A 25,217-nucleotide genomic window follows, 5' to 3' on the forward strand; every position below is an offset into this window, starting at 1 on the left:
GGCGTGGGGTGCAGTGGATATCTAATCCTACAGATATAACTGGCCCTTTGAGGGAAACCATAATGCTGATGCTGCCCGCGATTAAATTGAGTTTGACACCGCTGCTTTAGCATATGGGAAATCGTTTTTTCCTACTTCTTGTTTGGAATTTCTTGGCATTACCATTGATACAGCAGCGATGGAATTTCGTTTACCTCCGGATAAGGTAGGGAGGTTATATTTCTTGGATGACTGTTTTTGTCTAAGAAAAAAGTTACTTTAAAAACTCTTCAGTCTCTTTTGGGTCTGCTGGTGTTCGCTTCTCGTGTTATCCCGATGGGTACGATTTTTTCTAAGTGTTTGTATCGCTCCATTGCTGGCATTTCTTCGCCTTTTCACTTTATCCGGCTCTCTTCTTCTTTACGTGCGGATTTATTGGTGTGGAAACAGCTTGTTTTCTTTTAATGGTTGCTCAATATGGTGTAAGCCTTTCTGTTCTTCCTCAGCCCTTAATTTATTTACTGATGCTTCCAGTGCTTTAGGTTATGAGGCATTTTGGCAGGGCCACTGGTCTGCATGGCCTTGGCCTGCTTCTTGGAAGGATAAGGGGTTTTACAGGAAATACTGTGTTGCTGGAAATGTTTCCACTGTTAGGAAACTGCTATTGGGAATTCTGTGGCTTTCCACGTGGGCGCAATACATGGCCGCGTGGCATACGTGGTGCTGCTTTTTGGAAGCTCAGGAACACGTCTGGTTTATCTTTGGAGGATTTCGTTTAGTCTTTTAATGTCCCGTTCTTATTCATATTCACATGTCCATAAGGCATTGTGTGGCATTACCTTATCAGGCATTCCTTCCTGCCTGGGTTTTTTCTCTGTAAAACAAGCTTTGCGTGGGTATCGTAGGCAACATTTTTCAGTTGATTCTAGATTTCCTGTTTCTGCTGCCATTTTAGAAAGTATTTCAGCAACAACTGACAATGTTTGTTTCTCGCCTTATGAGGCATTGTTTAAGGTTGCTTTTAGACTGTTTTTTATGGGGGGCATTTAGGATTTCTGAATTGTTGCCTGGCAATTCCCATGGCCTTCTGGGTTTTTATATTCTAATTTGTGTATGGGTGCGGATTTCGTTCAACTTCCTTCATCGCAGTAAGACTAATCAATTGGGTCGTGGCTGCTGGATCACCCTTCGCAAGCTGCCTGGATCTTCTATTTGTATCGTTTCTTTACTTACTAGATATTTGTCTGTTCCCCCAGATTCTGGTTCTCTTCTTATCCATTTATCTGGCCATCCGCTAACTATTTATCAATTTAACTGTTATAAAAGTGCTTGCTGAAACAAAATATTCAACACCTCCATATAACTTCCCATTCTTTTCGTATAGGGACAGCTACTGAAGCTGCCATGTTGGGTTTGTCTGCCTCAGTATTAACCACTTCCCGCCCGGCCTATAGGGAATTGACGGCGGGAAGGTGGTTGTATTATCGTGACATACCGTCATATGATGGCGGCAGGATAATGCGCTCTGCGCACCCAGATGCAGCGTGTCACTGACACACCGCATCTCCGATCTCGGTAAAGAGCCTACTGACATAGGCTCTTTACCATGTGACCAGCTGTGTCCAATCATGGCTGGTCACATAGTAAATAGGAAGCGCTATTGATTGGCTTTCCTCTGACAGGCACAAGTAGAGAGCCAATCTGCAGCTCTCCTGAAAAGGGGGGGGGCTGAGTCAGCACAGGTAATCAGAACATTGATTACCAGTACAGACCCTTGGGGGGGCCCACTAGAGCCACCAGGGATGGCAATCAGGGCTCATGAAGCCCGCCGGTGCCCTCCCCATCATTGCCGCCTATCAGTGCCTCCTCAATCAGTGCCTGTCAGTGCGGCCTCAGTGCAGGAAAAAACTATTTGTTATAAAATTTTGTAAATAATTTATTTTTTCTCAAACTTTTCAGTCTTTTAATTTGGCAAAAAAGAAAAAACGTGCAGTGATCAAATACCACCAAAAGAAAGCGCTATTTGTGGGGGGAAAAAATGACAAATTTGGTTTAGGTAGAGTGTTGCATGACCGCGCAATTGTCATTTAAAATGCAACAGCGCTAAAAGCTATAAATTGGCCTGGGCAGGAAAGGGAAAGTGCCCAGTATTGAAGTGGTTAAACATATTGGTGGTTGGAGTTCTAATTGACCTAATTTTTTCTTTTTAATCTCCAGATGTTAAGCAACATGTATGGATTGTAGGCCATTAGTCCATTTTCTGGGCATCAACCTGCAGCTCAGAATTTATGGTTCCAAGATGGGCCTGCAAAGTGATCCATTTCAAGTTTGGTGGTATGGGAAACGGGATGAAATGGTGTGAATCCTTAATCGCTTTTGTATTTACACTGGCCTGCTCCTTCTGTATATTAGAGGGGGTAACGATGTTTGCTCACATATGGCTTTGGATATTTTCCAGATTAAATTTGATTATATTTCCTGCTTCCTAATACGGTCTTGTTTTTTCCCAAATTGGTTCCATATTGGCTCATATTGCCAGCATTCCAGCATTATCAGAAAAAAACTTAAGCAAATAGGGCGATTGCAAAATTTATGCCCACTGTTCAGGGTTTGTCTTATGGACATTGATCTTGAAGGTGATTTGCTGGGATTTTTTGCTCGGATGCTGTTCATCTTTGACATTGCTTTGAATATTTTCAATTTGGATATGCAGAGTTGTATTCAACTGGCTTCGGTTGGGGTGCCAGATTCTCTAAAAGCAAGCCTGGCGTGTGGGATGTTTTTAGTTTTAATGGTATTAACTCGAGCTTTAATGGCCGAGTTAAAATGGTTATTTGGCATTAAATGGTTTATGTTAATGTTATTACATATTATCGGTTTATTTTATTGCCAATAAAGGGCTGTGGCCAGTTCAATCCAATTACTGGTATATATATATATATATATATATATATATATATATATATATATATATATATATATATATATATATATACACATTTCTTGTCTACAGTCCCAGACAGGCCTCCCAATCCGATCTCCCCATAGAGGAGATCAGGACTCTGCAAGGTCCATCGTTGCACAATGAGTGGAGATGTACCCGTCAACCGCCTGCTCAGCGGATGGGGCGATAATGAGAAACAGCAGATCCATCCCTGCTAAACAAGTGGAGTCTGTCAAAATGGATTGACCTGTGAGAGGGCCTAATACACAGATTTGGGGTTTAACAAAGCATTTTGGCCTAAATTAAAGGGAACTATTCAAAACGCTCAAGAAAAATTAGTTTCTCAAAACTGTCTTTATTTAGCAAAAAAAAGTCATGAACCCATTTTCTTTTAGCACTGATCACTGTATTGATGTTACTGGTCCCCAAAAAATTATCAGATTTCTCCGCTGCAATGTTGCAGTCTAGGAAAAGTTGCTTGCAATTAGTAAAAATAAAATCCTACATCCAATCCAGTTTGTAGATGCAAACCACTCAACATGCTTTTGGGGATTTTTGAACTTCGAAATACAAATTGCCCCACAAAATGTTCCATTTTTTATTGGATAGGTTTTATAGCAGAAAGTTAAAATTCTTCAAAACGGTCCTTTGATACCACTGGGATTTTATATTTTGTGCTATAAATACCAACAAAGAAAGCCCTTTGTAGGGAAAAGGAAAAAACAAATTCAAAGTGCCATGTGGCAAAAAAATGGCCTGGGCATTAAGAGGGTAAAACCTTCTGGGCCACTAAAAAAAAAAAAAGCTCCATTTGTGTAAAAAGAATTTGAACAAATTTAATGTGTTGTATGACCGTGCAACAGCGATGAAAGAAACATGGCGGGGCAGGAAGAGGGTTGAAAGCGGTACTGGAATTTAAATGCGCTTCATTAGATTTCCTTATCCAAAGTCTTGTCCTCTCCCCCCATGGAGAATCCATAAGCCCCAATGAACACACTTACAAGCCACAGAATGAGTTAAATGATCTTTATTGAAGGCCATGCACTGCCCCCATTACAGTACTGGAAATCACTGTACAATAAACTTTTGAAACACTGGCTGCATTTTCTAGTACAAAAAAAGAACTAAAAACATCTTCCGGAATGTCGAGAAAAACAGTCAAACTTAAATAGTGAAAAAGTGCACTACAGTCGCTGCCATGCAGCGGACATTAACTCTCTCCTGTAGAGACTTCTTAAATAGCTATCCTGTTCCTTTTTAAACACAATATAAAGAGCAAACATGGGAAAAAATAAAATTAAAGACACTAAACTGTGCGTTTTTTTTTATTGTGTGTAGGCTGCCGGCATAGGATATCCTATCAGGGCAGGAGGAGCTGTTGTGGTGGCAGTGGCTATTGGTGGATATGCTGTGTATGGCTGTTGTGCCATCCCATTGGGCATTGGTGTGGCATTGTATTGCTGTCCGGCATTGTAGTTCTGGTAGGAGCCGTTTTGTGGGCCGCTCCGGTACCCTCCTTGGTTGCCTTGCATTCCGTAGCCGTTGCTGTAGGAGTTACTGTTTCCATACCCGCCCCCAAATCCGTTCTGGGGCTTGTTTCCAAAGTCTCTCTTAGCACCAAACCCTCGGTTTTCCCGGTCCCACCCGCCCCGCTTGCCTGAAGAGAACCTGTCACGACGGTCGTTCATTCCTCCACGGCCTCTGAAGCGCCCTGCGTGCAAAATAAAAAAAAAAGGTTTTAGTTGTGTGATGGCAACATTGAAAACCACTAGTAAGAGTTGCGATACAGTGAAGAGCTTTCTACACAGCCGACTTCCTACCATTGAAACCCACAGAACAGGAAACGGTCTTGTTTCGTGTTCCAACAGTCATTGCCTTGCCCATCTGCCCTCTAGTGGCAAAGACAAGGCACTGCCACCATTGGCCTATATGTACAAAGCTCCACAAGCCCTCTAAATTGTCATTCGGTCCCATATGTAAAAATCTAGTTCTGTAACTGCAAGTCTACAACTAGATAGTGCCACTGGTGTTTAAAGCTAAAAGTTATTTTATTTTGCATTACCCGCTAAGTCCTTTCCTTCTCAATAAGCTAACTGACATGTAGCCTCACCACTGTGCTTCCCTATGCAATGCAGGCTGATTATAGCTGTGGGAGGGGCCAGCAGGGTGCAGTACACGACTTCCAGACGTGACAACACCCCGACTTTTATTTCAGGAGCCACACTGCTTCCAGACATAGCACCGACTCAACATTTCAGGAGCCCTCAGCCTTGATGCAAATGGAGGCTCTTGGGAGTTATGCAAAGATCACAATACTTTGATGGGTGGACAAGTTAAGTAGTGGGTGTTTCTAGACATTTGCATGGCAACCACCCTATGTTTATCAAATGGGATGCTGGGCCTCCACTTGTGAAAGCTGGACAGAAAGGACAGGCTAGCTCAAGGGTGGCAACTCTGCAGCCCTCCAGCTGTTTCTAATTACAAGTGCCGCCAGTGCCACAGACCCCCCCGGTAACCTCCCCGTAGTGCCACAAAGACCCCCCCCCCCCGATAACTGCCCTGCAGTGCCACAGAGACGCCCGGTAACTAGTCCGCAGTGCCTCATGACATGCAATTTAGACAAACGCCAACACACCCTTGGTCTTACTGCCAGACATCCAACCATAATTGTGGTGAGCTCTGACTTGAGGATTTTTTTATCTTTATGCATAGAATGCACCTTCTGCCTTTATAACTCTTATGTAGCAGCCACCCATCCCTTTCTAGCCGGGGAAGTCCACAAGTCCCTCGACTGTCTGGGACTTTACCTAATGATTGACAGAAGCAGGAGCCAATGGGTGCCGCTGCTGTCAGTCAGCCAATCGAGAGAAGCGGGGCCAATCCATGTCTGAATGGACGGGGCTGCAGCTTGGCTCAGATGGCCCCCATAGCAGAATGCTTGCTGTAGGCAGCACACCACTGAAGGGAATGGCCAGGAGGACCGAATAGTGACCCGAGAATAGGATCCAGACTGCACGATGCAAAACCACTGCACAGGGCAGGTATGGAAAGTTTAAAAAAAAACCACAGGAGACTTTACTATCACTTGAAGCTGTTAGGTACACGGAAATCCATAAGAATGTCACATCTATGCCATTTTAAGGCCAGGTCTGGTCATTATCTCATGCTGAACCTCAGAAGACGCTTACCTCCTCTGTCTTCAATCATCTGGAGAAGTTTGGGATTGATTGTCTGGTTGGCCTCCCTCAGCACGGAGATCAAGTCGTTGACCTGTTTGGCGTTGTTGGGCGTGAAGAAGGTGTAGGCTGTGCCCGTGTTGGTGCTGCGGGCTGTGCGGCCGATACGGTGGATGTAATCCTCCGAGGAGTTTGGATAGTCGTAGTTGATGACAAATTTAACATCTTCCACATCTGTAAAGTGTTGTAGCGTGGCAAGCAGGAAAGGCAGATAAAGATTTGCACACCACCACAACCAGACCAGAAAGACAAGTTAGAGAGGGGAGCCCAATCATGAGGGCAAGGCCTGAAAGAAGAGACGTTAGAAGCACCACAGCTAAAAAACAAAACAGTAAAGACTAGTCTGCAACCCAAACAAGCTTACCGGGACGCAGTCCCCACCGTCTCCCTACTCTATGACATCTTTAGCTTCTCCGCAGTAAGGCTCCAGCCTCCTCATGTGCACCAGTCGAGGACCGTCCTGTGAATTGGCCGCGGTCCTCACACACTCATTAGAAGCTCACACTGGCGAACCACTGCTTTGTTTTGTCTTGCCAAGACCCTCTTACAACCACCGTCTCCCCATCTCTAAGCACGGGGAACTCACCGGTTGTCAGCAGGCTATTATATGAAACATGTCATCTAGGCAAGAGATTCCAAGAAGCCAACGTGTGTCCCCCTCGGGCTGGTCTCGACATGACGACTACGGTACAGGTGAGGGAGGATCGTGAAAGATATTTTGCAGAGGCGAGAAAGAGTGCTGCTCCGCCTGCCCACTCTATATAGTCATGTGCCAGTACTCACCCACCAATCATTTCACTACAAAAGGCTTAAAGAAAAAAAAAATTGCCACTCTCCCGAGACAGATCCTCACTGAAACTCTCCTCATGTGCGCCAAGAGTTACAGTGCTGTACAGTGAGTGGCATGCAATGCACGGGAGCACAGAGCAAGGGCTGAATAATCACTTCTCGTTTTTAGAGTAGTCTATAAAAAACAAAAAAAATTATCAGGTCTCTGCTGTTTGAAGACTACTGGCACACGAAACTCAGCTTTCCACCTCTCTACCCGACTGGCAGACCAGCCGATTTTCCACTAGTCCTCCGTCCCCCTCGAGTCCTCCAAATGTCATGCCTAGGCCAGGCCTCAAAGACCGCACCTTTGTGAAAAAAAACACTAAGAAAATTGCAGAGGTTAAAGAAAGCAACAAACTTTCTTTAAAAAAACGATAACAAAAAAAAAAAGAAAAGACATGGTGCAATGCAGACACCTCACATTGAAGGGTTCATACTGACCTAGACCGCGGGACGCCACATCTGTGGCAATGAGGATTGGCGACTTGCCATGTTTGAACTCTGAAAATCGAAAAAAGCACATGTCAGTATCTACAGAAATCAAAATAAAAAAGTACAGAAACATTCAATGATCCTACAGTGGCTATAAACTGATTTAAAACTTTCCTGCAGACCATAGGGAAGCATGCTTGTGGCAGTACAGTGGTGGGCATCAAGTTCACCTAAAGGGATATGTCTTGCTTAAAAACATACTTCCCTGCTCTAATGATTCTGCGCAGAGTAGCCCGGATCCTCTTGTGTCCATCCGCCCTGACAAATGCCTCCACAGCAAGCAGCTTGCTATAGGGGCGTCCCAGGCCGCCGTGTCCAAACACTAAGCCACGACTAGGCTGACCCCTCATTAGCTCAGTAGCAAGAGCCAATGGCACTCCTCTGCTGTCTTAACCAATGGGGGGTAGGGACCTGCCTGTACACAGACAAGAGGGAAGGAATCTTGTCCCAAGGTCAGCCATACACTGTTTTGAATCTCAGCCAAATCAGCAGAAACTGGCTGAGATTCAAACCATTAGTGGGGCAGGCTGAATGTACCAAGTATCGATCAACTTGTGTACAACCAGCCTGCTGGATTTGCAAGGGACTTCCATAGCCGATAATAATCACATCTCTTGATTGGGACCAGAAAACAATGGCCCAGCAGGATGGATTCCCGCATTACTGTCCGTGTTGGAGGGAATTGAGTGAATATGTTTCCTTCAAATTTGCTGCGTATATGGCTGACCTAAGAGGAAGGTAGGAATTCCATCCTGAGGCAGGTGGGTATGTGTACAGGACTGCTGTTCTGCAGTGTAGAAAAGGGTGCCGCTGCATTAAAGGCTAGACACGTGTGCTTTTATTGTAGGTCTGATTCAAATATCCTATGCGTGCAAGAGATGTCCGTTACACATAGCTTTATTGTATCATCCAGGAGAGAAAATATCCTATTAGCATTAACAATGTTGCTGGCCTCCTTTGAAGTTTGTCTACAGTATGGACAGCTGTGGTCTGAGCACAGGGGTGCCTTCCCTATTTGCACTGTATTTGGAAGGGTTGGTAGGATCACATTGGCTGCCCACTGCATTAGGCCTAGACAAGTTAGGTCAAGTGTTTAAACACAGCCATAAGGACAGGGATGATTACATGCATGTTACGGATTCTGGTAAAGTTAAGCCAACATACAGCAATTAGATGAAATCTAATTGTGGCAGAATACTCACCATTTAATACCCAGTCTCTCTCCTGCTGGCTTTTGTCACCATGTATCCCCATTGCGGGCCACCTGCAGTAATAAGACAAACCGATTAGCACTTTATCCACCATTGTTTCCCCAGAAACATTCCAAAGTGTCTCGTGGAGCCAATGTTACCAAATGCACTGACGTGTTCTGTTTTATGCACACCAGGTAATCTCAGATTTAAATACACAAGCTGCACTTACCCATCTCTGCGTAATCTCCTTGTGAGGTCATCACAGCGCCTTTTTGTCTCTACGAACACAATGGTCTTATTTTCCTTCTCACTCATGATCTCCTCCATCAGACGGACAAGCCTAAAGATTCAGATATAAGCAGGACTTGGGTAAATTCAGGACCAAGCAATAAGGAGCCCACCTTCCCTTTAGATGGAATCGGGGGAACCAAGAAATCAGGAGCCCACCTTCCCTTCAGATGGCATTGGGGAAACCAAGCAATCAGGAGCCCACCTTCCCTTCAGATGGCATTGAGGAAACCAAGCAATCAGGAGCCCACCTTCCCTTCAGATGGCATTGGGGGAAACCAAGCAATCAGGAGCCCACCCTCCCTTCAGATGGCATTGGGGGAAACCAAGCAATCAGGAGCCCATCCTCCCTTCAGACAGCACGGGTGGGGTGAGGTTTGAGAAGCAGAAGGCAGTACATACTTGTCATCCTTTTCTCCATCGTTGCAGACGTCTACGATCTGCAGAATGTTGTGGTTTGCGCTCAGTTCCAGTGCACCGATGTTGATGTGTACGTAGTCCTTTAAGAAGTCTTCTGCAAGCTGCCTGACTTCTCTAGGCCATGTGGCGCTCCACATCAGGGTCTGTCTGTCAGGCTGGAGGAGAGAGCACTGATTAGAGAAGAACTAAAGCCAAAAAACATTTGACTGTAAACAGAGCGGTTCCAATACTCACCCTAATCTGATCCACAATCTTCCTGATCTGGGGCTCAAAACCCATATCAAGCATTCTGTCTGCTTCATCGAGTACCAAGTATGTGCATCTGTCCAGGTTGGTCTTTCCGGCTTCCAGAAAGTCAATTAGTCGCCCGGGTGTTGCGATACAAATTTCAACACCTGTAAAAGAGGACAGGGGTCATCGTCAAGCCATCATGCAAGCTAAGAGGCAGTCCAGTGCACCCCAGTTACCAAAACCCCCACCTTACCTCTTTCCAAGTCACGAAGCTGTGGTCCTTTGGGTGCTCCTCCATAAATACAGGTAGATCTTAAACGGCAGGCCCTGCCATACTCAGCTGCAACTTGCTGTACTTGTTGCGCCAGTTCTCGGGTAGGTGCCAGCACCAGGAGCTGCAGGAAAGAAATTCAGACTTTAGACAATTCCAAGATGTTACCCCAGAGCTTTCCACCAATTAAATCTAGAGAGCAATATTCCTATCTGAGTGCCAGCTGTAATTAAGGCTGCATTCACACCAGCGTTTCATTTTGATGCGCAGGCAGATTTGCCACGATTTTGCCTGCTATTTCAAAGCACCGAGATGTGAATGCCCATCAGAGCACATTTGAGATGCCATTCATTTGAAATGGTGGTGTGGTTCTGCCACGATTGTCGCGCTGCAATCGCAAAAGCCCACATTGCATGAAGCACGGCGTCCAAAAGTAGCTTCCAAACTTTTGGACAAGCTTCACCTGATTGGGGGTTGCGATTGCAGCACGATCCATCGTATGACTATCGACAGAACCATACTGCGATTTTAGGTGCCAATTGGCATCTCAATGGGCATTCTAAGATTTGTCATTTGCACCTCTGCGCTTTGAAATGCTGCACATCTGCCAGTGATTCAAAAGATATTAAAGGACCAGTTGTGTTTTCTATGTTAAGGATGCACCGGTCATTTAAAACTGGCATCCGTGCATCCTTTAGAGAGGCTGCCAATACCCGTTTTTAGCCCCGGTTCGCAATACATGTGAACCAAACCAGCTTTCTATGATTTTAAAAGTCTGCTACGATTCTGTCCACTTCAGGTGCGATTTCAAGACTTGCCGCTGAATGAAATTACCCCTGCACACATGTGAACCCAGTCTTACAGACTTGAAGGTATCGGTTTTAGTATTGGAGTATTAACAGGACTACAAGTAGTCATGCAAATGCTTAGTATAGGCACTGATGCAACGCTACGTCTGAGACCATGTAACATAAGAGCCTCCAAGCAAAAGAACCTTTGCTGTATATGAAGCACCTATTCCAAAAAGGGAATATAGAACTTGTTCAGGCCGGCATGTGACGGGGGGTAGCCTGTCATTGCTATAAGGGTCAGCATAGCTGTGTGACTTTAGCCATGAGGGTTACGCAATGAGCATATGCCACCATGGTTTGTACAACTACCATCTAGCTATGTCTGGTTAACACTCCCTTCAATATCAGAAACCATTGCCAGGATTCAAGATGCAGGTACTTACAATTGGCCCATCTCCTCTCTGTAGGAATGGTTGGTGATTGATGTGGACGATTCCAGGAAGTAGGTACTGAAAAAGAAAGCCGACTTAGAACACTGTATACACACACATTGCGCCTATTTTATAGATTCATACATATATTATATACAAGAAGCTTTGATCACTAGCAGTGTCCTCATTCCGTACACCGTTCAGCAGGGTGCTGCATGCACTGGTCAAAAGCAGCGACTATGCATCACCCACAAAACATTGTACAGTAAGAATGAAGTCAGCTTCAATTTTAGCCCCACCAGGACAATTAATCAGTCTAAGCTGCAGAATGATCAGGTTGGAAACTTACAGAAAGTGTTTTTCCAGATCCAGTCATGGCGACGCCAACCATGTCCAGTCCGCTCAGGGCAACCGGCCAGCCCTGGCTTTGGATAGGTGTGGGTTCGGTGAAATTCTGGTGCCTGATCACTCCCATGAGGTTGTCTGGAGGGAAATCGATAAGATTAGTATACACATCAGTGGGAAGAGCCGGCTATATACACATACACAGGGCGGTGTACAAGGTCCTTACCAGGGAAGCTAGCTTCTTGGAAGTGAAACACAGGCTTGGGGCAGTTGAAGCCTCTGACGGTTATTTCTTTGCTCCTTCTGTATTCCTGAATTTCTTGCTGTAGGTTAAAGAGAAATATTAGAAATCCACAATCTGAGCCAAGAAAGCATTGACAAACCTGCCAGAACCTGAACTCCCAATATATGGCAGAACTAAATGAAGGTGGCTATAGATTGTCAGATTCCATCTCTGCCATACTGTAGAGAAGCAACACTATTCTGACTGCAGTGCCAGGCAGAGCTTGGCTAGTAAGGTGTTGACAGCTGTCAGGACCAGGACCTGAACCCCAAGACCTCTGCTGTATCTGGTAGTAGCTCATACTGAACCACCTGATGGCGACAGCTCTGCCTAATCCCTCGACTGTCCCATCCATTTTCTGGTGAACTTTGACCTATTTGCACCTCCCATGAACTGCCTATATTTAAGCCTCATCTTGCACTTCATGTGCCAGGTTAGCAGCCAAACTCTTGCTCCTTACACTCCTGCATCTTCACTTCCATTCATAGCTGACCTTAGGCTTGTTAACTATGCTTCTGCTTGACCTCCTGCGACTGCCCCCCCCCCCCCCCCCACTGGTTCACCTCCTGGTGAGGAGATCCTGAGCACTGCAAAAGGCATTAAAACCCATACCCACCATCAGGAACTGAATACTGGTTAGTGCTTAGACCCCCATATCAGCCGTCAGGGGAATCTGCCTGTATATTGACCCTGCTGCTCTGAGCACCTTTCCACTGCTACAGCCACTGGCTGAAGCCTGAACCCCAAATGCTACAAACCCTAAACATCCGACTTATGGAGTGCACAGGTTTCTAGTAGGCCTGGTTCTGCTATAAGCAGCAATATGCATGGACGTCCCATCAGCAGTCTTACCGGTGTGCGTCGGACTAAGTCAGGGTGCTCTTGATAGAAATTCTTCTCAAATTTTGGTAATAATTCCAAATTCCATTTCTTCTTGACAAGCCGCTCACCCGGATTTCCATACTTGCCAGATGAACCATTTCTGTTTCCTCCAAATCTGGGTGCTCCTCCAAATCTATATAAAAAAAAAACACCATGTTAGAATACACATCGCCTCTAGGGGGCACTGCAACTCCAGACAGCACTGCATACATACCACCATGTTAGAATACACATCGCCTCTAGGGGGCACTGCAACTTCAGACAGCCCTACATACATTCACTGAGGGGGGACACGTTGAACCATGGACACCAAAGGTCAGGAATTCTCAACATGACTTCAGTCAGGCAACAAGCCGGGGGGGGCGCCCCCCACAGGAAGAAGCCAGTCCTCATAGGGACTGCGCATAGAGGAACGAGGGGTACACCAGCCCTCAGAGCCCTATAGAAGAGCGAGGAGCCCCCACTACAGGAAGAAGTCAGTGCTCAGGGATTCCCATAGAGTGAGAGGTACCTATCCTCGGGAAGAAACCAGTCCTCATAGGGATTCCCATAGAGTGAGAGGTACCCATCCTCAGGAAGAAACCAGTCCTCATAGGGATTCCCATAGAGTGAGAGGTACCCATCCTCGGGAAGAAACCAGTCCTCATAGGGATTCCCATAGAGTGAGAGGTACCCATCCTCGGGAAGAAACCAGTCCTCATAGGGATTTCCATAGAGTGAGAGGTACCCATCCTCGGGAAGAAACCAGTCCTCATAGGGATTCCCATAGAGTGAGAGGTACCCATCCTCTGGAAGAAATAGAAAGGGAGTGAGGAGCCCTCACCCACCCTGGGAAGAGACCTGTACCCCCATGGCAAAGAGGAGTGAGGGGTCCAACCCAGGAAAAAGTCAACCTTTATGTGGGGCCCTTAGGAGAAGCGAGTGCCCCCCCCCCCCCACACAGGGGGTGTCCAATCAGCTCCTCCAATCCTGTATATCTGGCCATAGACAGGTAGAACGTCTATATTCTTAAAGCGGAGTTCCACCCATATTTGAAGCTGGGATATTTGCTTCATCAATCCCAGAAGTACAAGGAAATCACCCGATTCTCTTTTGACTGGCAGGTTGCCATGGGGGGGAAAGACTTCTGCTGCCACCACTATGACAACCTGCAATCAGAAAACTGCGCCGTGCAGTGTTGTCACTGCAGGCGTGAGATCAGGGGGGTGCATGCTGGGTAGCCAGCTGCACGTAATCCTGGAAATAGACAGGAGTGGGCTTCACATGCCCAGAACTGCGATGGCCGCCGCCTGCTTGAGATCGGAAATGTAACTTTTTAATCTGTAAAAGGTTCTTAACAGTCTCCAGATAGTAATGATCAGCCAATCATGGGGCTGCTTTTAGAAAAAACTGATTATGGCGACTGGAGCTCCACTTTAATGTTCCTGAGAAAGTTTGCCTCACTGCATTCAACATTAATTTTCACCCACAGGGACCATAAAATGACAGAATATTATTGGACAGATTCAGTCTGATTGATCAGTAGAATTTCATTCATTTTAAAATATAAAACTGTAAAAAGCAAAAATTTCCAACATTGAGAATTTTCCTAAAACTTGATAGAAACTCATTTAAAGATCTCCCCATCTATGGTCAGCGTCACGTTATAAGATTTCATTGGCTGTGATAAGAGCTCCCCCCAATACACTACAAACTACCAATCCTGTTCTAGTAACCCCCCACACACCAATCATTAGCAGTTCTCTATTACAGACGGCTCTTTATAACAAATGTTTACTGGTTGTTAGGAAATAACTGAAACCATATGAAGCTCCTCCAACCAGAAGACACCCCCCCCTCCAAATCTGATTTCCACCCCCACTGTATAGAAGCTCCATTCAGGAAACTTAGCTTTTGTTAAAGCCGCTCCTGCAGCCCAGCTACACCACCCCCCCCCCCTTTGAATGCCCAATCCCCCCCCCCCTCTACAAAGGCAGTAAATTAGGTAAAATTGTGTAGAAGAGCTCAGACCGCCCCCGGACAGACAGCTGTAGGATGTAGAAGTGACTGATGCAATGTGTGGTGACATCATGGAGGACGGCTCAGACTCTGTGCCTCAAAGCCCAACCCTTTCCAAGAAAGCCGTCCACACAAAGACTTCACAGAACACAATGTACCCGACTACCTGGAAGAGGGGGGACAGTACAGGGACGACACTGCACATAGGGGGGTCATAGAATGTACCGGAGGGTACTGCACATAGGGGGCCATAGAATGTACCGGGGTCATAGAATGTACAAGGAAAAGACTGCACAGAGGGGGGGGGTCATAGAATGTACATAGAGGGGGGGGTCATAGAATGTACCGGGGTCATAGAATGTACCGGAAGGTACAAGGAAAAGACTGCACATAGGGGGGGTCATAGAATGTACTGGAAGATACTGCACATGAAAGGGGGTCCCAGAATCCTACCACTATTCCACCTATTATAATGGGGCTCCTTCATATCCATTCTACCATCTATCCTACAGACTGATCCCTACATTGTCCTATCATAGCAGACAGATAGGAGTGGGGACACTGACTCACCGGATGCTGCAAGAGAATGGAGACTCCTCCCATCATACATGACTGGGTGTAAATTCCCAGTAACTGGAGGCAGTGAGTCACAAGCCCCACGTCATACATGACACCCCCTACATGTAAATGGGTCCTCCATCATATAGATCACCATGACACCGAACAAGGGACCACAGGAGGCAATCTGAGCAATACAGCCAACTACAGCCTGTGATCTGTATGAGAATTATCCCAGGAAACTGCTTCAAGATGTCTCCTGATCACCCAGATGTACAGATAGAGCTCTGTACCAGAGACCTGGAGGATCCACACCAAATACCCAACACTCCCCACCCCGATCCATCCACACCGATACCCATCCACACCAATACCCATCCACAAGACTTCACACCGATACCCATCCACACTGGGAGGAAACTATACATCCAATCCACACACTGACAGTGGAGAAGATCAGAATAGTAACCAATCAGCTTCAGCTTGTTAAGGTGGAACTTCTCTCCCAATCCATTGATATGTAATCCTCATGTTACCATTAGTAGATCCGTGTACACATTACCTTCTACATCTCTTCAGTTACTTCCTGGTTTCTAGGCCTAGGAAATATCACATCCCAGGACAGCGGAGTGATGTCTGACACCACCATACACCGACATCCCCGTCCTCATCTCCATTCCTGTACTACCCCTGACACCGGGGTAAGATGTCCCCTCTGGTAACGGGGCGATCTACACCTCCCATCCATCCAGATTATTGCATGTTACCAGAGGGGACATCTTACACTGCGTCAGGGGGGGGATCTACACCTCCCATCCAGATTATTGTATGTTACCAGAGGGGACATCTTACACTGCGTCAGGGGGGGGGGGATCTACACCTCCCATCCAGATCATTGCAAGACACCGATGTGTAAGATGTCCCTAGGAATGCCTACAAGGCTCCAGATGGGATGTATGGAGCAGATCGCCCCCTGACTCTGGTGTAAGATGTCCCCCCCAGTAATACAATGATCTATTAGGGAGGTGTAGATCGTCCCCTGACTCTGGTGTAAGATGCCCCCCCAGTAACATACAATGGTTTGGGATGTGTAGATTGCCCCCTGACACCGGTGTAAGTGGTTTCCTCCGGGAGTATATAATCTCTACAATGGTCTTTGTCTGGGAGAACTTCCACCGATGTGAGGGGACGATCTACACCTCCCATATACAGATGACTGTATATTACTGGAGGAAACACTGACCTGGATGGAAGGTGAAGATTGCGCCCCCCGGTGGAAGCTGTGCTCCCCTTTCAGACAAAGGCCACCATGTTGGCACACAATAGGTTCTCTCCGCCATGACGTCAATAGAGTTATATCATCACCGGAAGTGTTGGGAGGAGCGGAGTACCACTGTTACCATGGCAACCGCCAGGACAATAGAAGTAGTGGAGAGATCACACTACACAGATCAGCCTCCAATCACAGCTCACAACGATCGTTCTCTCCCACCTCAGGACAGCAACACCGATTGGTGCGATAATGAGGGAACGCAGCATATTGTGTCTAGCCGAGCCCCTACCCCAGGAAGAGGCTGGTCCTCAGAAGAGCCCTATAGAAGAGGATTGAGCGCCCCCCACAGGAAGAAGCCAGTTCTCATAGGGCCCTACAGAAAAGTGAGGTACCCATCCTTGGGAAGAAACCAGCCCTCAAAGTAACCCTATAGAAAAGGAGTGAGGAGCCCCCACCCACCCTTGGAAGGGGCCTGTACCCCCATGGAGAAGAGGAGTGAGGGGGTCCCCCTCCAGGAAAAAGCCAACCTTTATGGGGGCCCTCAAAAGTGAGTGCCCCCCCCCATCCCGGGTAAAAGCCAGCAATCACAAGGAAGCCCCCAATGAAAAGAGAAGGGGCCCCCACCCTGGGAAAAAGTTGACAATCATGGGCCCTCAGATGAGAAGTGAGGGGTCTCCAATAACATGGAACCCAAATGAGGAGAAGGGTCCTCACACCGGGAAAAAGCTCGACAATCACAGGGGCCCTCAGGAGACGTAATGGGGCCCCCACCCTGTGAAAAAGCTTTCACATGGTCCCTCAGAGGAGAAATGAGGCTCCCAATCACATGGAACCCCCAATAAGAAGAGAAGTGCCCCAGTCCTAGGAAAAATCCATCAAAGGGGCCGTCAGACGAAAAGTGAAGGGACCCTACCCCAGAAAAAAGCCAACAATCACACGGAACACCCAATGGGAAGAGACGTAAAGGGCCCCCACCCTGGGGAAAAAAACTGAAAATCACAGGGACCCTCGGAAGAGAAATGAGGGGCCTCCACCCCAGGAAAAAGTCAGCAATTACATCAAACCCCCAATGATAAGGGAAGTGAAGGGCCCCCATCCCTGGAAAAAGCAGACAATCACAGGAGCCCTCAGGAGAAGTGAGGGCCCCCAACCCCGGAGAAAGTCAGCAATCACGGGCACCAACCCTAGGAAAAAGCCGGCAATCATGGACCGTCCCCATAGAGAAGCGAGGGGCCCCAATGCCGGAAATCACCGGGGCCAACCCAACAAGGAGAACTGAGGGGCCCCTACCCAAGGAAAAAGACAGCAATCATGGACCGTCCCCATAGAGAAGCGAGGGGCCCCAATGCCGGAAATCACCGGGGCCAACCCAACAAGGAGAACTGAGGGGCACCAACCCAAGGAAAAAGACAGCAATCATGGACCGTCCCCATAGAGAAGCGAGGGGCCCCAATGCCGGAAATCACCGGGGCCAACCCAACAAGGAGAACTGAGGGGCACCAACCCAAGGAAAAAGCCAGCAATCATGGAACGCCCCTATAGAGAAGTGTGGGGCCACATGCCAGACATCACTGGGGCCCCCAAGGAGAGGAGAACTGAAGGGCCCCTACCCCAGGAAAAAGCCAGAAATCATAAGCCATTCCCCACCCAGAGAAGTGAGGGGCCCCCACTCCAAGAAAAAGCCGGCAATCGTGGACCGTCCCATAGAGACGTAAGGGACCCAATGCCCGAAATCACTGGGCCCCCCCCCCCCCCAACAAGAGAACTGAGGGGCCCCTACCCAAGAAAAAAAAAAAGCCAGCAATCATAAGCCACCACCCATAGAAAAGTGAGGGGCACAACCCCAGGAAAAAGCCGGCAATCATGGACCACCCCCATAGAGAAGTGAGGAGCCCCCACCCAAGGAAAAAGCCGGCAATCACAGGGGCCCCCATAGAGAAGTTAGGAGCCCCCACCCCGATAAGAAGCCGGCAATCACAGGGGCCCCCATAGATGTGAGGAGCCCCCACCCAGATAAGAAGCCGGCAATCACAGGGGCCCCCACCCCGGGAAGATTGCGGCCCTCACAGGCGCTATATAAAGTAGGAGTGAGGCGCCCCCACCGCGGGAAGAAGCCGGCCGCCATCTTGTGAGAAGACAAAGAGCCGCCATCTTGTGTGCGCGCCGCATGGTGAGGAGATTTTTCTCCACCCCCCGCCGGGTGTACACCCGACTAACACCCTAATCAGCCCCCATCCTCCTCACAGACACCCGGCTTCCCTGTCCCCCCATCTCAAATAATAAAAAAAAATAATAAAGATAAAAATTCTAATAAAGATATAAATCCTGAGGTAAGGGGGGGAGGGGAGACGCATTTCCCGGAGACTTACCCGCGGCCTCTGTCGTTGAATCCCGGCATGTTTAATCGCTGTTCTGGTCTCGGTGTTCGGAGAGGACGGAGGAGATGTGTCTGGTTTGCCGGCCGGTTATATAGAGAGACCAGAGCCGGCTCACCTCCGCCTGATGAGGGCGCGGCGCGTGACGTCACCAGATCCCTCCACCCTCCGGATCTACATCGCCGCCATCTTTAATGAGGGCACGGCACGTCGCTCCCAGCGACAAAGAAAACGTAAAATAACCGCTCTGAGTGTTCTCTGAGGAAACAAGAATATCAAGGAAGACTATGATATTTTTGAGGAGAATATGAGCTTAGGAAAGGGCTGCGCTGACCCTCGCTGACCACAACAAACATGGCGGAGGAATAGGCAGCGGTCATCACGTGGAGGGGCGGGGACATTATGTAAAGAAAACCGCCACTTGACGTCACTGAATCCCTCCGCTCTCTGGATCTGAGAGCCGCCATTTTGACTGAGGGCATAGCGCGCCGCTTCCCCGCAAACAAAACGTGAAAATCCCCGCTCCAAACATTCTCTGAGCGACAATATGGAGGAGAGGAAAGAAGACAGAGACACTTCTGAAAGGGATCTCAGGTCGGAAGGGGGCTGCGTGCGAGGGGTGACCATAACAAAGATGGCGGAGGGGAGAGGTGGAGGCAGTCATGTGGTGGGGCGGGGTTACAAAATGCCGGGAGTATATAAGGGGGGGAGTAGTTACCGGTTGAAGAGTTTGGTGAGCCGTGTGAGAACGTGGAGTGTGTATGATGGAGGATGGCGGGGCCGGGGACTGTCAGGGGGCTCAGGATTTCATTATATTTTTATTGTACTTAATGTATATACAGTATTGTGATTTCCTCCCCTCACAGGCCCGAGCCTGTTGTCCTCTGGGATGTCTGGCTGTGTGTGTGGATGGCTCTTCCAATTCAATTTTACACATTGATCTTATTTGATCCTCCCGTCATGGCTGCCGGCGGTGAGGAGATGATAGGACTCCTCCAACGAGCCCCCACCTGGGACGCTGTGTGTGGAGATGGCGGTACAGGCGGTCACCGGGAAATGATGATTTGATCAGATATACTAGGCCGGGTTTCCGGTCTGTGAGTATAGAGGCGATTCTGATCCCACCGACTGCCATGTTCCTGCTGTTTCCCAGGTCTATGATGTGGCCCCTCTGACTGCCATGGTCCTGCTGTTTCCCAGGTCTACGATGGGGCCCCTCCGACTGCCATGTTCCTGCTGTTTCCTAGCTCTGCAATGGGGCCCCCCCTGACTGCCATGGTCCTGCTGTTTCCCAGGTCTACGATGGGGCCCCTCCGACTGCCATGTTTCTGCTGTTTCCCAGGTCTACGATGGGGCCCCTCTGACTGCCATGGTCCTGCGGTTTCCCAGGTCTATGATGGGACCCCCCTGACTGCCATGTTCCTGCTGTTTCCCAGGTCTACGATGGGGCTCCTCCTGGCCATGCAAGCTGCAAGGGGGTCCTTACCACTGCCCAGGTTATATTTGAGGTGAACTTCTCTTCAGTGTACTTATGAGGAGCTCCTATCGCTTTCCAGGTGGTTTATGAAGAGCCATATAGTTAATGTGGTCTGAAGAGCTTCCATCACCTTTCAGGTGGTTCATTGGAGGCTCTTAGATAACCAAGCCAGGAAAATGGAGCTCCTCAGACAACTTGGAGTGCTAAGAGCCCCCCCCACTGGACACCCTGAACAGTGATGAAAAAATATGGCTCTTCATAGACCACTTGGACAGTAAGGACCCCCAATAGATCACCAAGACAGGAAAAAGGAGCTCCTCAGATAACTTGAAGTGCTTTAGGGGCCCTTACTGTCCAAGTGGTATATGAAGAGCCATATGTTTTCATCGCTGTTCAGGTGTCCCAGTGGGGGGCTCTTAGCACTCCAAGTTGTCTATGGGGAGCTCCTATCCTTGACTGGGTGAGTTATTGGGGGCCCTTACTGTCCAAGTGGTCTATGAAGAGCTATATTTTTTCATCAATGTTCAGGTGGTCCAGTGGGGGGGGGCTCTTAGCGCTCCAAGTTGTCTATGGGGAGCTCTTATCCCTTCCTGGGTGAGTTATTGGGGGCCCTTACTGTCCAAGTTGTCTATGAAGAGCCATATTTTTTCATCACTGTTCAGGCGGTCCAGTGGGGGGCTCTTAGCACTCCAAGTTGTCTAGGGGGGGCTCTTATCCCTGAATTGGTAAGTTATTGGGGGGCCTTACTATGCCAAGTGGTCTATGAACAGTGTTGGGGGTAACTAGTTACAAAGTAACAGATTACAGTAACTACATTACTTTTTTGGTAACGTAACTAGTTATGACTCGTACACACGCACCGATTGTTGGCCGACCGATCGGCCGTCTTTTGTCTAGTATTGTTGTGTTGGTTGAAATGTGCTCTAGACTGCACACAAATTTTGTCGGCCAACAAAAACCAACTTCAGAAGTGATGTCATGTGCTGGTTTACTTTCTGTGTGTTTTTTTTCTTCTCTGAGCATGCCCAGTCTTGCTCATCTGACTTTTGTCTGCCGAAATCTGTACTGACTGACGAACAATCGGCTGTTCTGTTGACGGCCAACAAAAATTTTATAGCCTGCACACCAGATTTTGTTTGGCCGAAAAGTCGCAGTCGGTTGTCGGAAGCATCATACTAACAAGCCGACAATCGGACGTTGGCCGAAAATTTACGGCCAACAATCGGTGTGTGTACGAGGCTTTACAATACTAATATTGGTAACTACACTACTTTACTAGGCTATAGGAACGTGCTTTCCTGTGTTACCCAAGCCGTGTGATACAATCGTTATTTCGAAGAATAGAGAGGGATGAAGTTTATGACTTTTTGTTGCACTTTATGTTCTGTTTTTTTCAGGTTTTGTTCTCATGTTTCCCAAAGCCTGTGTTTATACAATTAACTCTATGCATAAAGAGTGTCGTGTATCTTCTTCTACACGGTCAATTAAGAAAGAGGAAAGTAAAGTAATAAGTAGTGAAGTTACTTTTCAAATACAGTAACTAGTAAAGTAATCTCGTTACAATTTACAGAAGTAACTAGTTACATTTTTTGAGTAACTACCCCAACACTGTCTATGAATAATAAAATAAGTCAAAATAATGGGGTGGGCAACTACATGGTAGATGAGGTTTAGAGCTGGGTCACACTGGGGCGACCTGGTCGCTGTAGGTCGCCTGCCATAGAGAAGCTGTGGACCCGTTCTAATAGGAGAGACACAAGTCGCTCCGACTTAGAAAAAGGGTCCGGAGCTTCTTTGGGGTGACCAGGAGCGACCTGCATAGACTTCAATGTTATGAAGTCCGTGCCGGCCGCTCTGAGGTCGCTTGTGAGGTTGCCCCGGCAAGTCGGATCGCTCTAATGTGAACCGGCTCTTAATGTTAAATTGTAAAGTAATGCACTTGGGTGTCAGAAACATGAAAGCAAGCTACTCACTAGGGGGGGGGGACCTCTGGGTGAATCTAAGATGGCACTCTAAGATGGGGGTACTAGAGAACAACAGGCTTGGCAGTGGCATGCAACATCAAAAAAATACTGGCATGTTTAAAAAAGGGGATTCACTCCAGAAATAGATTATTCTCTACAAGACTCTGGTCTGGCCACATCTGGAGTATGCTGTCCAGTTCTGGGCACCGGTCCTCAGGAAGGATGTGCTGGAACTGGAGAAAGTCCAGAGAAGGGCAACAAAAATAATTAGGGGAATGGAGGACATCGGCTATGAGGAAAGACTACAAGCACTGAACTTATTCTCTCTGGAGAAGAGACGATTGAGGGGGGATATGATATCAATGTACAAATACTGTACTGGTGACCCGAGCATAAGGAACAAACTATTCAGAGAAAGGAGATACAATAAGACTCGTGGCCACTCACTAAAACTAGAGGAAAGGCGGTGTCACTGTTCAGTTGGAGACTCTTAACACTCTCCAAGTTGTCTATTGGTGAGCACCAATCACTGACTGGGTGGTCTTCTATTTGGGGGGGGGGGGCACTCTTACCCCTTGCTGGGTGGTCTTCTATTGGGGGGGGCACTCTTACCCCTGTCTAGGTGGTCTATTGGGGGGGGCACTCTTATCCCTGGCTGGGTGGTCTATTGGGGTGGGGCATTCTTATCCCTGTCTAGGTGGTCTATTGGGGGGGGGCATTCTAATCCCTGGCTAGGTGGTCTATGTGGGGGGGGGGGGGCATTCTAATCCCTGGCTAGGTGGTCTATGTGGGGGGGGGCATTCCTATCCCTGGCTGGGTGGTCTAGTGAGGGGGGCACTCTTATCCCTGGCTGGGTGGTCTAGTGAGGGGGGGGCACTCTTATCCCTGGCTGGGTGGTCTAATGAGGGGGGGCACTCTTATCCCTGGCTGGGTGGTCTAATGAGGGGGGGCACTCTTATCCCTGGCTGGGTGGTCTAGTGAGGGGGGGCATTCTTATCCTTGGCTGGGTGGTCTAGGGAGGGGGGCATTCCTATCCCTGGCTGGGTGGTCTAGTGAGGGGGGCACTATTATCCTTGGCTGGGTGGTCTAGTGAGGGGGGCACTCTTATCCCTGGCTGGGTGGTCTAGTGAGGGGGGGGCATTCTTATCCTTGGCTGGGTGGTCTAGTGAGGGGGGCACTCTTATCCTTGGCTGGGTGGTCTAGTGAGGGGGGCACTCTTATCCTTGGCTGGGTGGTCTAGTGAGGAGGGGCACTCTTATCCCTGGCTGGTCTAGTGAGGGGGGCATTCCTATCCCTGGCTGGGTGGTCTAGTGAGGAGGGGCACTCTTATCCCTGGCTGGTCTAGTGAGGAGGTGCACTCTTATCCTTGGCTGGGTGGTCTAGTGAGGGGGGGGGGTACTCTTATCCCTGAGATAAGTGCAAGGTCCATAGACATGGGTGAGCGCGTTTGGGGTGGAGGAACTTGACTGGCCTGCACGGAGTCCTGACCTCCACTTGATAGAACACCTTTGGGGTGAATAAGAGCAGAGACGGAGCTACGCCTTATCACATCAGTTCCTGACCTTACAAATGCACTTCTGGAAGAATGGTGAAGCATTCCCATAGACACTCCTAAACCTTGTGGACAGCCTTCCCAGAAGAGTTGAAGCTGTTATAGCTGCAAAGGGTGGGCCAACCCAATATTGAACCCAACGGACTAAGACTGGGATGCCATTAAAGTTCATGTGTGTGAGTTTCTGGCTTGGTGGGCACACCACTTCTGTTGTGGTAAGTCCCAGCAGAAGCCGATCCGCGGGTGTGGGCCAAGAGAAGACCCACTGATCAGCGAGGAGAAAGACAGGACAGAGCTCAGTGAGAGTAAATCATGCAGAGCTCTGTCCTGTCTGTGGGGATGTGCAAAGCAGGAAATAAAATAAAGTACAGTGACAGTGCATATTCTTTTTTTAATACTGATCACTCATCGTGTCATTGGTTCCCACAAAGTGTCAGATTGTCCGCCGCAATATCACAGTCCCGCTATAAGTCGCCGATCGCCGTTTTTTTACTAGTATTTAAAAAATAAAATTTCCACTATGTATCCCATTGTTTGTAGACGCAACAATGTTTATGCAAACCAATCAATATACGCTTATTGGGGTTTTTGGTTTTTACCAAAAATATGTAGCAGAATACAGATTGGTCCTAAATTTATGAGGATATTAAATTTTTTAACCACTTCCTGCCTGCCCACTGTGTGTATATATAAAATGACTTTGATGTATATACCAGGGGTCTTCAAGCTATGGCCCTCCAGTGGTTCAGGAACTACAATTCCCACCATGTCTATGAATGTCAGAGTTTTGCAATGCCTCATGGGATGTGTAGTTCCGCAACATCTGGAGGGCCGTAGTTTGAAGATCCCTTTATTTTTAACGGTGGGCGATCCTCGTTCACATAAAAGTGATCCGGGCGGAACAATCGCTGCGAGATCACTGTTTTAGGCAGCGATGGGCAAGATGGCCTCCACTCAACTCTATGCCCTTGGAGGACTGCAGCAACATCTGATGTCACTTCCACCTAACGGCTTATAACCACCCGCTACACAGTTATACTGCAGCAGGCAGCCCCTCCTGCGCCAACCGATGTAGGTATACGTCGGTCGCATGCCTGCAGCAAGGGGGCGCTCGTCAGCGGGGACTCCGATGCACGGGGCAGGCGGCTCCGATTGCTGCCTGACACCTTCGATCGCTCCCCGCTGAGAGAGAAGAACGGTCGGCTGTTGTAAACACATCTGACGGTTCTCCCTGGAATGATCATAGAGCGCCTGGGATCCTTCTATATAGGATCACATGTCTCTATGGTCATTTCACAAGCCCTGCCCCCATACAGTTAGAAACACTCCCCTAGGTACACATTTAACCCCTTGCGCACTTACCGTGTTAACCCCTTCCCTGCCAGTGTCATTATTACAGTAAC

General features: G+C 48.1%; 1 protein-coding gene across 1 annotated transcript; it reads right to left on the reverse strand.

Moving 5' to 3' along the window:
• Positions 1 to 3,934: 3,934 nt before the first annotated feature.
• Positions 3,935 to 18,968, reverse strand: DDX5 (DEAD-box helicase 5). Its single transcript, XM_082271888.1, has 13 exons — positions 18,816 to 18,968; positions 12,588 to 12,750; positions 11,679 to 11,775; positions 11,457 to 11,590; positions 11,120 to 11,185; positions 9,868 to 10,009; positions 9,618 to 9,778; positions 9,366 to 9,538; positions 8,905 to 9,015; positions 8,685 to 8,746; positions 7,432 to 7,491; positions 6,112 to 6,333; positions 3,935 to 4,634 (listed from the first exon to the last, which is right to left on the reverse strand). The coding sequence occupies exons 1-13, from the start codon at positions 18,842 to 18,844 to the stop codon at positions 4,249 to 4,251; spliced, it is 1,806 nt and encodes a 601-aa protein (XP_082128014.1). The 5' UTR covers positions 18,845 to 18,968; the 3' UTR covers positions 3,935 to 4,248.
• Positions 18,969 to 25,217: the final 6,249 nt, after the last annotated feature.

This window comes from Pelophylax lessonae (assembly GCF_965119305.1).
Source record: "Pelophylax lessonae genome assembly, chromosome: 11".
NCBI lineage: Eukaryota > Metazoa > Chordata > Amphibia > Anura > Ranidae > Pelophylax > Pelophylax lessonae.

Bases quoted from the DNA above. Each gene is read 5' to 3' on its own strand.
- DDX5 (XM_082271888.1), bottom strand. From the start codon at position 18,844: ATGCCGGGATTCAACGACAGAGGCCGCGG. The intron at 11,776-12,587 runs GTAAGACTGCTG...TTTAACCTACAG, and splicing joins ACTTAGTCCGACGCACACCG to CAAGAAATTCAGGAATACAG. The intron at 8,747-8,904 runs GTAAGTGCAGCT...TTATTACTGCAG, and splicing joins AGGAGATTACGCAGAGATGG to GTGGCCCGCAATGGGGATAC.